General features: G+C 39.3%; 1 protein-coding gene across 1 annotated transcript; it reads left to right on the top strand.

Annotated features, from left to right (window-relative positions):
* On the top strand, nucleotides 1–7,749 carry LOC120718717 (probable global transcription activator SNF2L2). The gene is made up of 6 exons (XM_040007369.1): nucleotides 1–393; nucleotides 2,075–2,304; nucleotides 4,571–4,676; nucleotides 6,293–6,394; nucleotides 6,529–6,673; nucleotides 6,792–7,749. Exons 1-6 carry the CDS (start codon nucleotides 298–300, stop codon nucleotides 6,923–6,925), a joined length of 813 nt encoding a protein of 270 aa, XP_039863303.1. The 5' UTR covers nucleotides 1–297; the 3' UTR covers nucleotides 6,926–7,749.
* The last annotated feature ends 5,306 nt before the right edge of the window (nucleotides 7,750–13,055 follow it).

The following is a 13,055-nucleotide window of genomic DNA, read 5'->3' as shown; positions in this document are numbered from 1 at the left end:
TAAAAAAGGACCCGACAACTTTAACAGAGGGGTAGGAAGAGAGAGAGAGAGAGAGGGAGAGAGAGAGAGAGAGAGAGAGGAAAGAAAAAAATAATAACGTCTGGCAACAGTCGATATTAAAAACATGCAGAGGGAGACAAGCTCGGGGCCTTCCAGAGTCAGGAAAAAGACTTCGGAGAGCTGCAGACGGGAGATGGGTATGGCATTTGTATTTTCCCCCTGCCCAATGATTTGTATATGAAAACATAGCGCTTTTATTCTCCCCCCTTCTGGGCTCTGCTTCTGAGTGATCAGCTGATGAAGAGACTAGCAGCTCGCCGCTATGCTGGCTTGCTAATTCTCTCCCCCACAGCTGCAGCCGATCCCGATAACCAGCCTGCAGATTGCAGTCAGGTAAATATCCTCCTCCATGTCTTTTCTTCACAGGCTCAGGATTCAGCCAGGGTACATCGCATGGGAAGAGAGGAAGAGATGGATAAAATGTGTGTGTATGTGTGTGTGTGTGTGTGTGTGTGTGCGCGCACGCCAAGGAAAGAGAGAGAGTGTATGCGTGTGTGCGCGCGCGCGTGTGAGTAAGAGGCAGGGAGAGAGAGTGTGTAGGTGTGTGTTGTAACAGATGAGAGGGAATCTTTGCCAGATTAGTCAGGGAAGAGGCAGGCTTGTTAGGAGATAGCACAGGCATGGAGCATCACATGCACACTCTGACACCCTTCCACTCCACATGCACAGTCAATCAGGCAGCTCTCAGCTGTGTTATACATCTTTGAGGATTACCCTCTATCCCTCCAGTATTCCGCTGGAACGATTGCTTCCCCTTAGAGGGAGTAGCGGGGCTTTTCAAAGCCTACATTTGAGCCCCGAACAATGATGAGCAGGATTTCTATTGTTGTCTCTAGTGCTGTTGTCTCCTCTAAGTCAGCTTCTGCTATGTCTTTTTTATGGTTGGAAGTGCAGGCATGTATCTTCAGTCCTGTTTTTTTTTTTGTTTTTGTTTTTTGAGGGGGGGGGTTATTGTTATTGTTTTTCCATTTTTTCTAATTCTGCATGGCACCGTTCACTGCTCCTCGGATAAGTGTGTGTTAAATATTTCAAGTTTGCGTCCTTGAGAGATCAGCAGGCGTGCTGTATTATATGATGTGAAGGCTGATGTGTGTACTGTATGATCCTGTATTATTGATGCATCAATATTCTGTTCAGATTGGACAGCATGCCCTCTCTACCCCCCCCCCTCCAGCTGCTGCTGCTGCTGCAAGAGCTGCTTGTGCTGCATGCACACTCACTCTTGTTTCTGGCCTCTAATTGCCTTTGTGGAAAGCACAGTGGTCGCTGCATAATCGAAAAGGAACGGATGAAACGGTTGAACATAACTCGGGATGCAGCACGCACCCTTGTCAAACACCACACACCTAAAATAATGATTCCGGCTCTCTCTTTTTTCTCTCTGTCTTGCATGCACTAGGCTGAGTGCAAAGCAGCAAAATATAGATTCATATTTATGGCACAATGGCATTTTTAGACTCTGTGCTTTGGCAGAAAAGGGCTTCCTCGAATCCATTCCGACTCGTCGTGCATTAAAAAATAAGCATCCCCTCGATAATCATCTCACATCAAAGCCCACAGATCAAATAATCTGTCCTAAATTTGCAGAGACGGCACTGGGTTGCTTCAGTCCATGTAAATTCAGATGCTATTGTAATAAATAAATGAGTCCTGATTCATTTTAATACAAAACCATGCTCTGTAATTCCAAATGCCTGAATTCCAGCTGCTAATTAGATGGAGACTTAGAGTGCTTTAATTTGGAGGTTTTAAATTTAGAATCTGCAGTTTGTCGTCTTAAGCGCTTCAGGTTTGCGTCTGGGAAAAACACGTACTATGCGTTTTCCCGAGAGCTTTGACATGAAAATCAAAGAGGCCAAGTTAGAATAAACAGAAAATAGAAGTTTTGAAATGAACTCTTTCCTCCCATTCTCTAGCAAATATTCTCTCTCCTCCTCACAGTCTTTGTGTTGCTGAAGTAGGAACTAAACAAAAGGAAAATACATGTGCATTTACAAGATTTCCCCACCCACAGCTCGAGGCAAGAGAGAACGGTTCTCTAGAGGACATGGAGGAGGACATCAGTCTGAAGAAGCGTAAAGGTGATCATCAAGCAGTGAAAGACCTGAAGGCTGGGCAAGAAACTGGCGAGAAAGTCAAAAGGAAGCGAGGGCGCCCACCAGCTGAGAAACTCCCTCCAAATCCACCTGAACTCACCAGAACACTGAACACACTGGTGGATATGGTCATGAACTACAAAGATGGGTGAGGGATGTGAAAGACGTTTGGGCTGTGTCAAAAAAGTCACTATTTTTAGATCTCTTTTTAATTAAAAAAAAAAAGAATATAATGTTTTATTTGATAATATTAACCTTTTGATGAGCATGATCTCATTCATACTGATTGATTTTAGTTTTTTTCCATGTAATCTATATTCATTATGCATAAATTTAAATATTTCAAGCTTTTTTGATTTTATTTTGACTATTATGGCTTGTACCGCATCAGTGTGGTACGACATGGAGGTGATCAGCTTGGGGCACTGCTGAGGTGCGACTGAAGCCCGGGTAGCTTTGACAGCAGGGCTTAGCCTGTATTAGGTGGTTCTCATCTTCTGTTTGATGAAACCTCATGTATTCTACGAGCAATTGGGAAATAGATTTGGGCCTGTGCTGCCAAGTCCTCCTGAAAAAGGAAAACCAGATCCCCTTCAAGCTTATGAGTAGATGGAAACATGAAGTGGTGTAAAAATCTCCTGGTAGACACCTGTGTTGACTTTAGCCTTGATAAAATACAGCAGACAGACTGCAAACTTTGCACTAGACACCTTGGATTCAGTGGCTTTTCACGCTTTCTCCAGACTCTAGGGCCTCAATTTCCAAATGAAATGCGGCATTTACTTTCATCTGAAAAGATGACCGTGGACCACTGAGCAACGGTCCGGTTCTTTTTCTCCTTAGCCCAGGTAAGACGTTTGTGATGCTGTATCTGGTTCAGCAGTTGGCCGATGTCAAGAATGCAACAGTTGTAGACCCTTTCCTGAAGAAAGTCTTTGCATAGTGGCTCTGAGTCTCTTTGTGAAGCTCTCCCAAGTTCTTGTATAAACTTTTCCATTAATATACTTTAGTACAGCACTTTGTATATAGCAACCCCTTTTCACTAATCACCTTCTGTGGCTTACCTACCTTGTGGAGGGTGTTGATGATTGCCCTCTGACAACTGTGAAGTCAGCAATCCTTCCTGTGACTGTGGCATTATGTACTGAACTCAAATGAGACATACACACTATTTAAACTCTAAGAAAAAGATTCTGTTGATCTAAGGTACTGGACTTCTGATTTCCGTGAGCTATAAGCCACGATCATCAAAATGAGAACAAAAAAGGCTTGAAATATTTCACTTGTGACAAATAGAGAACACATGTAGATTCTAAAATTACATTTGTTGAGATGGTCTTATAGCAATTCCTACAAAACTGTACACCTGATTACAGCTTAAAGGGGACCTGTTATACCCTATTAGACAATTTTTTGTATAATGAAGTCAGCATATGTGTAAGTAATCCCAAAGGCTAAAGCTCAGGGTTCAGTATAAACACACTCAGAGTTTTCAGCTCTTTGTGTTTGTATGGTGTCAAAGCGAGGGGATATCCCTGATGCAGTCATTTCAGGCACTCAGCTCCGAACGTAGGCCCAGTGGCCCCCACCCACCTGCTGTTCAAACCTTCTGTTTGCGAGGAACAGCCAGCCAGAACAAAGCTGGTTCAAAGGAAGCGGCCAAAATAGTTTAGTTCATACAGTGAATAAACTGTGGTACTGCACCAGGGTCTAGGATGAAGCTACTGTAGCTGAATTCAAGACTAAAAATACGGAATTAGAAATGACCGTAGTAGGTCCCCTTTAAAACTGATTGATTAAGGGATTCTTTTGATATTATCATTATTATTAAAAGTATTATATTTAAGTAAATTGGTCTATCCAGGGACAACAGCACTGTAGTGCAATGGTTAGTTCTGTTGCCTCAGCAAGAAGCTAGCCGGACCTTTCTGTATGATGCATGATCTTTGCATTGCAGAAAATGGATGGATGGATGGATGGATTGTGCAGTGGGATATTTTAACAAGAGAGTTTTAACAAGAGAGTTTTTTAGCCTAGCGACTCAGTGAGGAACCAGAACACTTATTTCTCTCACCCCCTGCTGCTGGATTGAAGCAGAAGTCAAAAATTTCAGCTTTAAACATTTTGCAAGTCTAACCTAATACCTCACAGGGATTTCAGGGAAACCTGCCTTAAAAATCCCAGTGCAGCTACTCACTTTGTCAAGTTTTGAATGCTGAACATTGAATCAATCAGCAGTTTATTTTGGGATTGTGCCTCCTTCATAATTTAGTCATGAAAAGACATTGTATGTAAGTGTGGACTGCAAGAAAACATTATCAGGAGTAAGAAAACAAAATGTCTTACAGATATTGACAGAATAATTAAAGATTTTTCCTATTGTCACGAGATTAAAAGAAACATTGTGTTTCTAGGTTGGGACGGCAGATCAGTAAAGGCTTTGTGCAGCTTCCCTCTAAGAAGGAGGTACCGGAGTACTACGAACTGATCCGAAAGCCTGTGGACTTCAGAAGGATCAGGGTTTGTGTCACTGAATACCCTCACAACTCCGACACAATACAGATTTCACTGTTACCTTTTCTACGAAGATAAAATTGAATGAAAAGGGGGTGAACCATAATACATCAATGGCAAGTGGGAGTCTATTCAGTATTCAAAACCTTCATTCAGTAAACAGTGATTAAGAGGACTTAACTAGAGCTTAGGTATACTATATATTACAAATATGTCAATGTATTTTAAATACACATGGGTTGAACAGAAAGAGCCTTAGTATTTTTATGCTTAACAGAGTCCACAAAACTAGAACTTTTTTATTTATCGCCATTGTAAGAGCTAAACGCTAGCATGTTTCTATTAAGCTGATGGTTTAGCACGTAGGTTTACCATGTTCCCCCCATCATCCTTACAGTCAGACTGTAGAAAGGACAGCATGTGGTGTAAAATTGTTGTTGTTGTTTTTAATTAATGTAATACACACATAACAACAACCAACAAAGGCCAACTACACATTAAAGTTAAAGTCAGTTGATTTTTGAGGATTAGAAAAAACAAATGTTGTACATATAAACATGCTCATTTATACCCAATGTTGTTGCAATTACTTATTATCAACAGATTAGTGCCTCCAATAAGCTGACAATAAGTTGACTTAACAACAACAGCTGGTTATAAGCTAACCTTATGCCAGCTAATGTTAGGCTCGAATGTCCCAAAAATCAAACGTTGCCTCTGACAAACAGTTTGATTTCGTTCTCGCAGCGTAGGAGAATTTATTCACTAAGTGTCCAAGTCCGGCAATGTTACATCCACTTCAAAGAAACTCATACTTACAATGGCTAACAGCAGCTAACAGAGGCTAACAACAGCAAAAACAGCAGCACTTAGCGACAGAAAAGTTCAGGATATTCTCAACAACTCACCTCAGTATCGCCGTCATTGGACAGAAGTTAGCTTAACTGAGTCATATTGGACTCCTTTTGTAAAGCTTTACACCCTCCTCCAAATTTAACAGACATGGACACATACTGACAGCTGAGGTCAGTGAGTGTAGGGTGTAGGCTGACACCCTACACTCCGTACAGATGGCAACCAGACTTGTTTGTCCTACAACAGCCACCATAGCTAGATTTATGCACTTGGGAGAGGTAAGAAAACATAATTCAGTTGACTGCAATGTGCAATCTACTGACATCTAGTGGTGAGATTTTATACACTGCACTAACTCCAGAATATCACTTTGCCAGCCAAACTGTAGTTTCAGCACCAAACTTCCCATAAAGTCACAACCTGCTGTGTCTACATTCTGGCTTTGCTGCAAAAAGATTAACAGTAGTCATGTGACATGTGACGGTGCTGGTAGCTATTTTGTTACCTTCTCTGTTTGTTTGAGGTCTTAATGCTAAGATGACTGACAAGTCTAATTTCTTATTTAGTGTACAGACTTGAAGTGAGTGAGTTTTTTCTCATTTAATTCTCAGCAAAAAACTGAATAAGTGTGTTTTAGAAAAGTTCAGGAGACAATCAAGTATCTTTGTATTTTTGTCCTTTTTAAAAAAAAATTAAATAATGAACCAAATCAGTTTATAGTTTTATTGTTGTTGTTATTTGTCTGTTTTTATTACTGTATTTCATAGGAACGTGTTCGCAATCACAAGTACAGAAGTGTGGGAGATCTGGAGAAGGACATTTTCCTTCTGTGTCACAATGCTCAGACTTATAATCTGGAGGGATCACAGGTGAAGGGCTCTCAGGAGGAATTCTTTCATTCACAAGCAGCAAAATAGTTTTTCTCCACGGTTCCTGTTATAAAAACTCTGATCGCGTGTGTATGTGTGTGTGTGTCTGTGTTTGTGTGTGTAAATCACTGCAGATCTATGAGGATTCTATTGTCATTAAGTCTGTTTTTGAGAGTGCGAGACAGAGAATCGTCACAGATGAAGAACAGAAAGAGACGGTTAGCGCCAGTCACAGCAATAATGGCGGTGGAGCTGAAGACCAGTTTGTTCCATCAGCAGGTGAGGGCTGTGTTTTAATAACTAGGGTGAATGGAGAAAAAGGAGTAACATTTTTGTTTGTGGGCAGTAGTGTTTTGCATTAAACTTATCATATATTTCTTTCCCTTTTTATAACCAGTGAAACCATTACCAGTTCAGATCAAGAAGGGGGCTAAGGAGCAGAGAAGCAGAAATACTATGGCCAAGAGGGTTCACAGTGATTTAGACAGCGATGAGGATCTAGAGGATAACACCACAAAAGATGAAGGTTGAACTAAAAGACCCTGCTCTTTTTGTATTCTTGTCCATGTCTATTCTCTGCCACATCCCTTTTCATTGGTTTCTTTATGTTGTTGTGTTTTTTTAATTAAAAGAAAGCTCTTTGAAAATAACCGTGAAAGGACTCCTCAGTGTGAAGCACTTATAAAACAGTGCTTGTTTTTTAGATGACTCACATCACTCAAACACATCTTGCTGCACAGTGCTGTTCTTCTCATTTAGCTGGTCTTTTATAAGAATTATGATTTACGTTTTATCTGCTTTAGTCCCCGTGATAGCTTCTGCAGATATAATGTAAAGCACCAGTTTCATTGACTGTTTTTAATCAATATATTTGATTGTATGAAATGCCTTCATATGTCTTTGGAGCATGATATGTATCTCTGTCCTGAAGCTGGCTCCTCCAGAGGAAAACCTGCTGATGATGATGTGTTCAGGGCCAAGGCATCGAAGCACACAGGAAGGTCTGTTTAATGAATCGGAGATGAGCAAATTAGATTTGTTTAAAGTCTCTGAATGTGATTTTTAGAGTGGATACAAGTAAAAAGACATGTGACAAATACTGGTAGTATGCCTTTTGTCTGTTTCTGATACTTGATGGAATAAGTTTGGATCTAACCAGGGGTACTTAAGTCAAACATTTGTATCCCTTGTGCTACAGTATATTCACATATTGTACAGTTTGTGTGAAAAATAACAAAATTTCTTTTCATTTACTCTCCTACTATTTGGGGAGGATGAAAGACATCATTGTTAAGACAATCCCTCAAAAACCTGTATCACTTAAACACTTGCAAAATAAATTTTACCAAAAAGTCCCACTGGTTGGTATCGATTATTTTTAATCCGGTGAGCAGAACGAGATGTTAAAATGTTTATGTATTTGAACTGTATATAAAGAATCTGCCAATAGATGGTGCAAGAGAACTGTTTGTCTGGATCTTTGTCTATACAGAGACAGAATTCATTGAAATATACATTGTACAATATCATGTAGCAATTTAAACAGTATAAGAAATAAATGCAAAGAAATGTGATATATGCTAAGTTTATATTTACATGTAGTGCAATTTAATGTTATTATTATAGCGCCAAAGGTGCTTTATATTATTAGGAAAAGAGCTTACAATAGCGTACAGTAATATAGAGAAAACCCTAAAAACCAAATTTTGCACTTTTTCATCAATAGTTTCTTTAAAATTGTGAGATGGACAGTGGATTTATGACTGGCATGCACAAATTGCACAAGCTCTTAGCTCTCTTGCCATATGTGCTCATGGAACCAGGTATAGCTGACGGTAAATTGTGATCAACAGCTCTAGCATATGCTTCAGTCATCTTCTCCAGTGTTACAGCAGTTACATATGGGCCCATCTGTGGCAGTGTCACAGCCTACCTGTGCCCACCCAGTCGCCCATCTTGAAGATGTTCAATTCGTGTTACTTAGAAAAGATAAACAGCAAACAAACATAAATAGCATAGAAGCCTTCACTGATTTATATGTTGAAAGTTACCCTAGAAAGAATTTCAAGGCTTTAGACGCAAAGCTGGGAGCTCTCATGCAGAAAGTTAGACTGATGCAGGCTCATATCTGTTGAATAAACCAAAAAGAAATTAAAGTTAAACAGCTACTCACTGCTCACTAAGCTCAATGATCAACTCCATATGTTTTCATGTAACCCATAAACACACAGAAAACAAAAAGTAGTGCTTTTCTGTGTCGTATTACATTCATCTGTTTCTTCATCTTCTGCCTTTAGTTTCATTAATACAAATAATTTTTTTTTCTAATTCTTTAAGATTAATTTAGGCAGATTAAGGTTCTTTAAAGATCAGGCTGCATCTCTTTAGTTTGTAAGATGTTCTGCTTCCTTTGCCAACCACCACTTTATATTACCTATCAATGCTGTTTTGCACTGTGAAGCAAAAAGGAAAGTTTTAAGTTGATATGAACCACTTTAATTCAATCATACGCCCTTAAAATGAACAAAACAGCCAACATGGAAGTACCAAAAGTTTAGTTCCACTAATTACCACTTCATGCTGTTTAGTAAAGTAAGTCAGTCCTCATTTCTATAGCTTATTTCTTTTACCCCCAGCCATTTGTCTGGTGTTAGTTGACAAGTTAGCGCTCCAACAAATCACTGAAGGCTTCACGTCAGCAGTCCCCAAACCAACGGGTTACATCACACAAATATATCTACATATATAGTGTGTAGTGTCCATCGAGCTCGTTCGGTAAAAGCTACAAAAAGTTAATGTTTGCTATGTGAAATCATTTGCTCTTCAACATTTAATAAATTGGAAGGTGTCAGAAGTACAAAGCTTTTTACAGGTACTTACAGATTAACAACATCCTCAGAGCAGCTAAAAGGTGTAGGCTCTTACAATAAATAGCTCTGGGAACAAAATGGCACATAGGACTATATCTTTGTGATGAAAACCTCACAGAAAATTACACATAAACCTAATGGAAGTGTAAGGATAGAGATATTGCTGAAGGTAGCTGCGCTAATGGTTTTATCAAATTAGCGCAGCTCCAGAAGGTGACTTTAATCTGTTGAGAAGACAATCTTTTTTTTTTTTTTTCCTTTACCCACAGGACACCGATTTAACAGATAGAGTGATCCACATTTATCATAGCTTTCACTAATCGCCTGTTGTATAAGGTAACTGCATTTAATATCATTGTGCTCACTGTAAAAAAAATGTTCTGTCAACATCAGCGCCTTTAAAATGAAGTTGGATCATTTTGAAATTCTCGTCATTTGCGTGACACATTTTGTTTTGTTTTTTTTCTGCCTCATAAACTTTGAACGCTGTCAGAATGCTGACAGGTGGATTTTAAACATACCATATAAAAATATCTGCTGCCAACTTTCACAGTATATAGAAAATGATTTCATTCATCTAACACCGCTGCTGTTTCAAGGAAAAATGTGATATTACTGCACACAGCAGCGTGAACAGTAACGATCTGAATGTAAACGTTAGTAGCACCTTTATTGTTTTTCCTTTGCTGATGGTGCAGTTCTCTGGTTCACAGAGTACAAAAAGTAACTTTAAATTTGTGATCTCAGAAAGCTTAACTTGGTATTGTTTTAGCATTAACCTGTGCAAAAACATTTCTGCCATTAACAGCAATCCCACCCAGTGTAGCATATTGTTCTTAAATAACATAACAAATGAAAATGGCAGACTGAAAATTTTTGAGACTCTAGACCAAATTGCTTTTGTTACTTGACCCCTTTTTAAGGAAAGCAGTGCAATCAGGAACTTTTTGTAGCCTTAGAAGACACTTCCTCACTGCTGAGCTGATCCACTCACCTTAAGTAAACTGCTCCAGTTTTTTCTTTCTTTCACTTTTGACGAGTGTTTGATCCTGCTGATAGTTTTCTTCTGTGTCAGTCTTGTTTTGAGTCATTACAGTTCTAGAGGAGCAATGACCTTAGACAGGAATGAACTCTCCAACACTACCAGAACTTTTCATCCCTGAATGCCTTGATAATTTTCTAATATAATTGTGCTTTTCAGCAATTCAAGGCACACAATGCAACCCCAGTACACCATTAAATGTCCACTGTGTTTCACAGTAAGGATGTTTCCTTTTGCAGCTTTATTAAAATTATCTCAATTTTAAAGTAGGTATGACTAAAACTAGACTAAAATGAAAATATAGTTTTTATCGAACTTAATAAGAGGACATTCTGCAAGAAGCATTGTGACTTGACAACATGCATTTTAGCAAACTTTAGTTATTCTTACCATTAAATAGAAAATCTGAAGTACAGTATAATATTATAAGAATTGCACATCTCCCTCACAAACCTGAATGATAGTAATTATTATATAATGATTTAACTTGAAAGACCTTTTCCAAGGTCCACTTGTTTTTGAACACTGCAATTTAGTATACCTGTGGTATTCATCAACCTGCTGTCTCTTCACCTGTGGTCTAAAAAGATGACTCACTGGCTTTTTATTAGACTTTTCAAGGTAAGACTTTATCTGTTAATCTAGTCATGTGTGCCTGGCTGTAAAGCAGGTATTTATTCGCATCTGTCATTTTAAATTCCACATATACGATATTTGTGGTATGAGAAACTTGTTAAAAAAAAAAAGGTTAAGTCCACCTTAAGTCTGCCAGCTGGTGCATATGTGCAGTTGGTGGATTCTAATGTAAAGAATCTTTGGACAAATCCCGGTCACAAAAATTAGCAGGTAAACAATTGTAGGGACCCACGCAGTTACCATTTGATCATGTAACTGGTCTTTGATTTATTATAAATGTTACTAGAGACACATATCATATCACAACATCACTGCAAAACAAGCACCAAAACCTGCTCAGGAAACCAGTCTCTTAGCCTCTATAGAGTATTGAATTCATATGTAAAATATGAATTTTGATATTAAATTGCAGCAACATTGCGTGTGCACAAAAGGAATTCAAGGAAACTCCAAACTGTAAACAGGGTCTATAAAATCAAGGCAAATCAGAGGACCAGTCAGGGTTCCAGACAATGTCACCTGTAGTGTTAAAGATTTTCCATTAATCCCTTACTCACAGTAGTTCTTATTGGCAGAAGAAGCAATACAATACAGGGAGTGCAGAATTATTAGGCAAATGAGTATTTTGTCCACATCATCCTCTTCATGCATGTTGTCTTACTCCAAGCTGTATGGGCTCGAAAGCCTACTACCAATTAAGCATATTAGGTGATGTGCATCTCTGTAATGAGAAGGGGTGTGGTCTAATGACATCAACACCCTATATCAGGTGTGCATAATTATTAGGCAACTTCCTTTCCTTTGGCAAAATGGGTCAAAAGAAGGACTTGACAGGCTCAGAAAAGTCAAAAATAGTGAGATATCTTGCAGAGGGATGCAGCAGTCTCAAAATTGCAAAGCTTCTGAAGCGTGATCATCGAACAATCAAGCGTTTCATTCAAAATAGTCAACAGGGTCGCAAGAAGCGTGTGGAAAAACCAAGGCGCAAAATAACTGCCCATGAACTGAGAAAAGTCAAGCGTGCAGCTGCCAAGATGCCACTTGCCACCAGTTTGGCCATATTTCAGAGCTGCAACATCACTGAAGTGCCCAAAAGCACAAGGTGTGCAATACTCAGAGACATGGCCAAGGTAAGAAAGGCTGAAAGACGACCACCACTGAACAAGACACACAAGCTGAAACGTCAAGACTGGGCCAAGAAGTATCTCAAGACTGATTTTTCTAAGGTTTTATGGACTGATGAAATGAGAGTGAGTCTTGATGGGCCAGATGGATGGGCCCGTGGCTGGATTGGTAAAGGGCAGAGAGCTCCAGTCCGACTCAGACGCCAGCAAGGTGGAGGTGGAGTACTGGTTTGGGCTGGTATCATCAAAGATGAGCTTGTGGGGCCTTTTCGGGTTGAGGATGGAGTCAAGCTCAACTCCCAGTCCTACTGCCAGTTTCTGGAAGACACCTTCTTCAAGCAGTGGTACAGGAAGAAGTCTGCATCCTTCAAGAAAAACATGATTTTCATGCAGGACAATGCTCCATCACACGCGTCCAAGTACTCCACAGCGTGGCTGGCAAGAAAGGGTATAAAAGAAGAAAAACTAATGACATGGCCTCCTTGTTCACCTGATCTGAACCCCATTGAGAACCTGTGGTCCATCATCAAATGTGAGATTTACAAGGAGGGAAAACAGTACACCTCTCTGAACAGTGTCTGGGAGGCTGTGGTTGCTGCTGCACGCAATGTTGATGGTGAACAGATCAAAACACTGACAGAATCCATGGATGGCAGGCTTTTGAGTGTCCTTGCAAAGAAAGGTGGCTATATTGGTCGCTGATTTGTTTTTGTTTTGTTTTTGAATGTCAGAAATGTATATTTGTGAATGTGGAGATGTTATATTGGTGTCACTGGTAAAAATAAATCATTGAAATGGGTATATATTTGTTTTTTGTTAAGTTGCCTAATAATTATGCACAGTAATAGTCACCTGCACACACAGATATCCCCCTAAAATAGCTAAAACTAAAAACAAACTGAAAACTACTCCCAAAAACATTCAGCTTTGATATTAATGAGTTTTTTGGGTTCATTGAGAACATGGTTGTTGTTCAATAATAAAACTAT

Source organism: Simochromis diagramma, unplaced genomic scaffold (assembly GCF_900408965.1).
Source record: "Simochromis diagramma unplaced genomic scaffold, fSimDia1.1 OVJJ01000682.1, whole genome shotgun sequence".
Lineage (NCBI taxonomy): Eukaryota > Metazoa > Chordata > Actinopteri > Cichliformes > Cichlidae > Simochromis > Simochromis diagramma.
The sequence above is the reverse complement of the archived record's forward strand: the minus strand, read 5'-3'. Positions and strand labels throughout refer to the sequence as shown.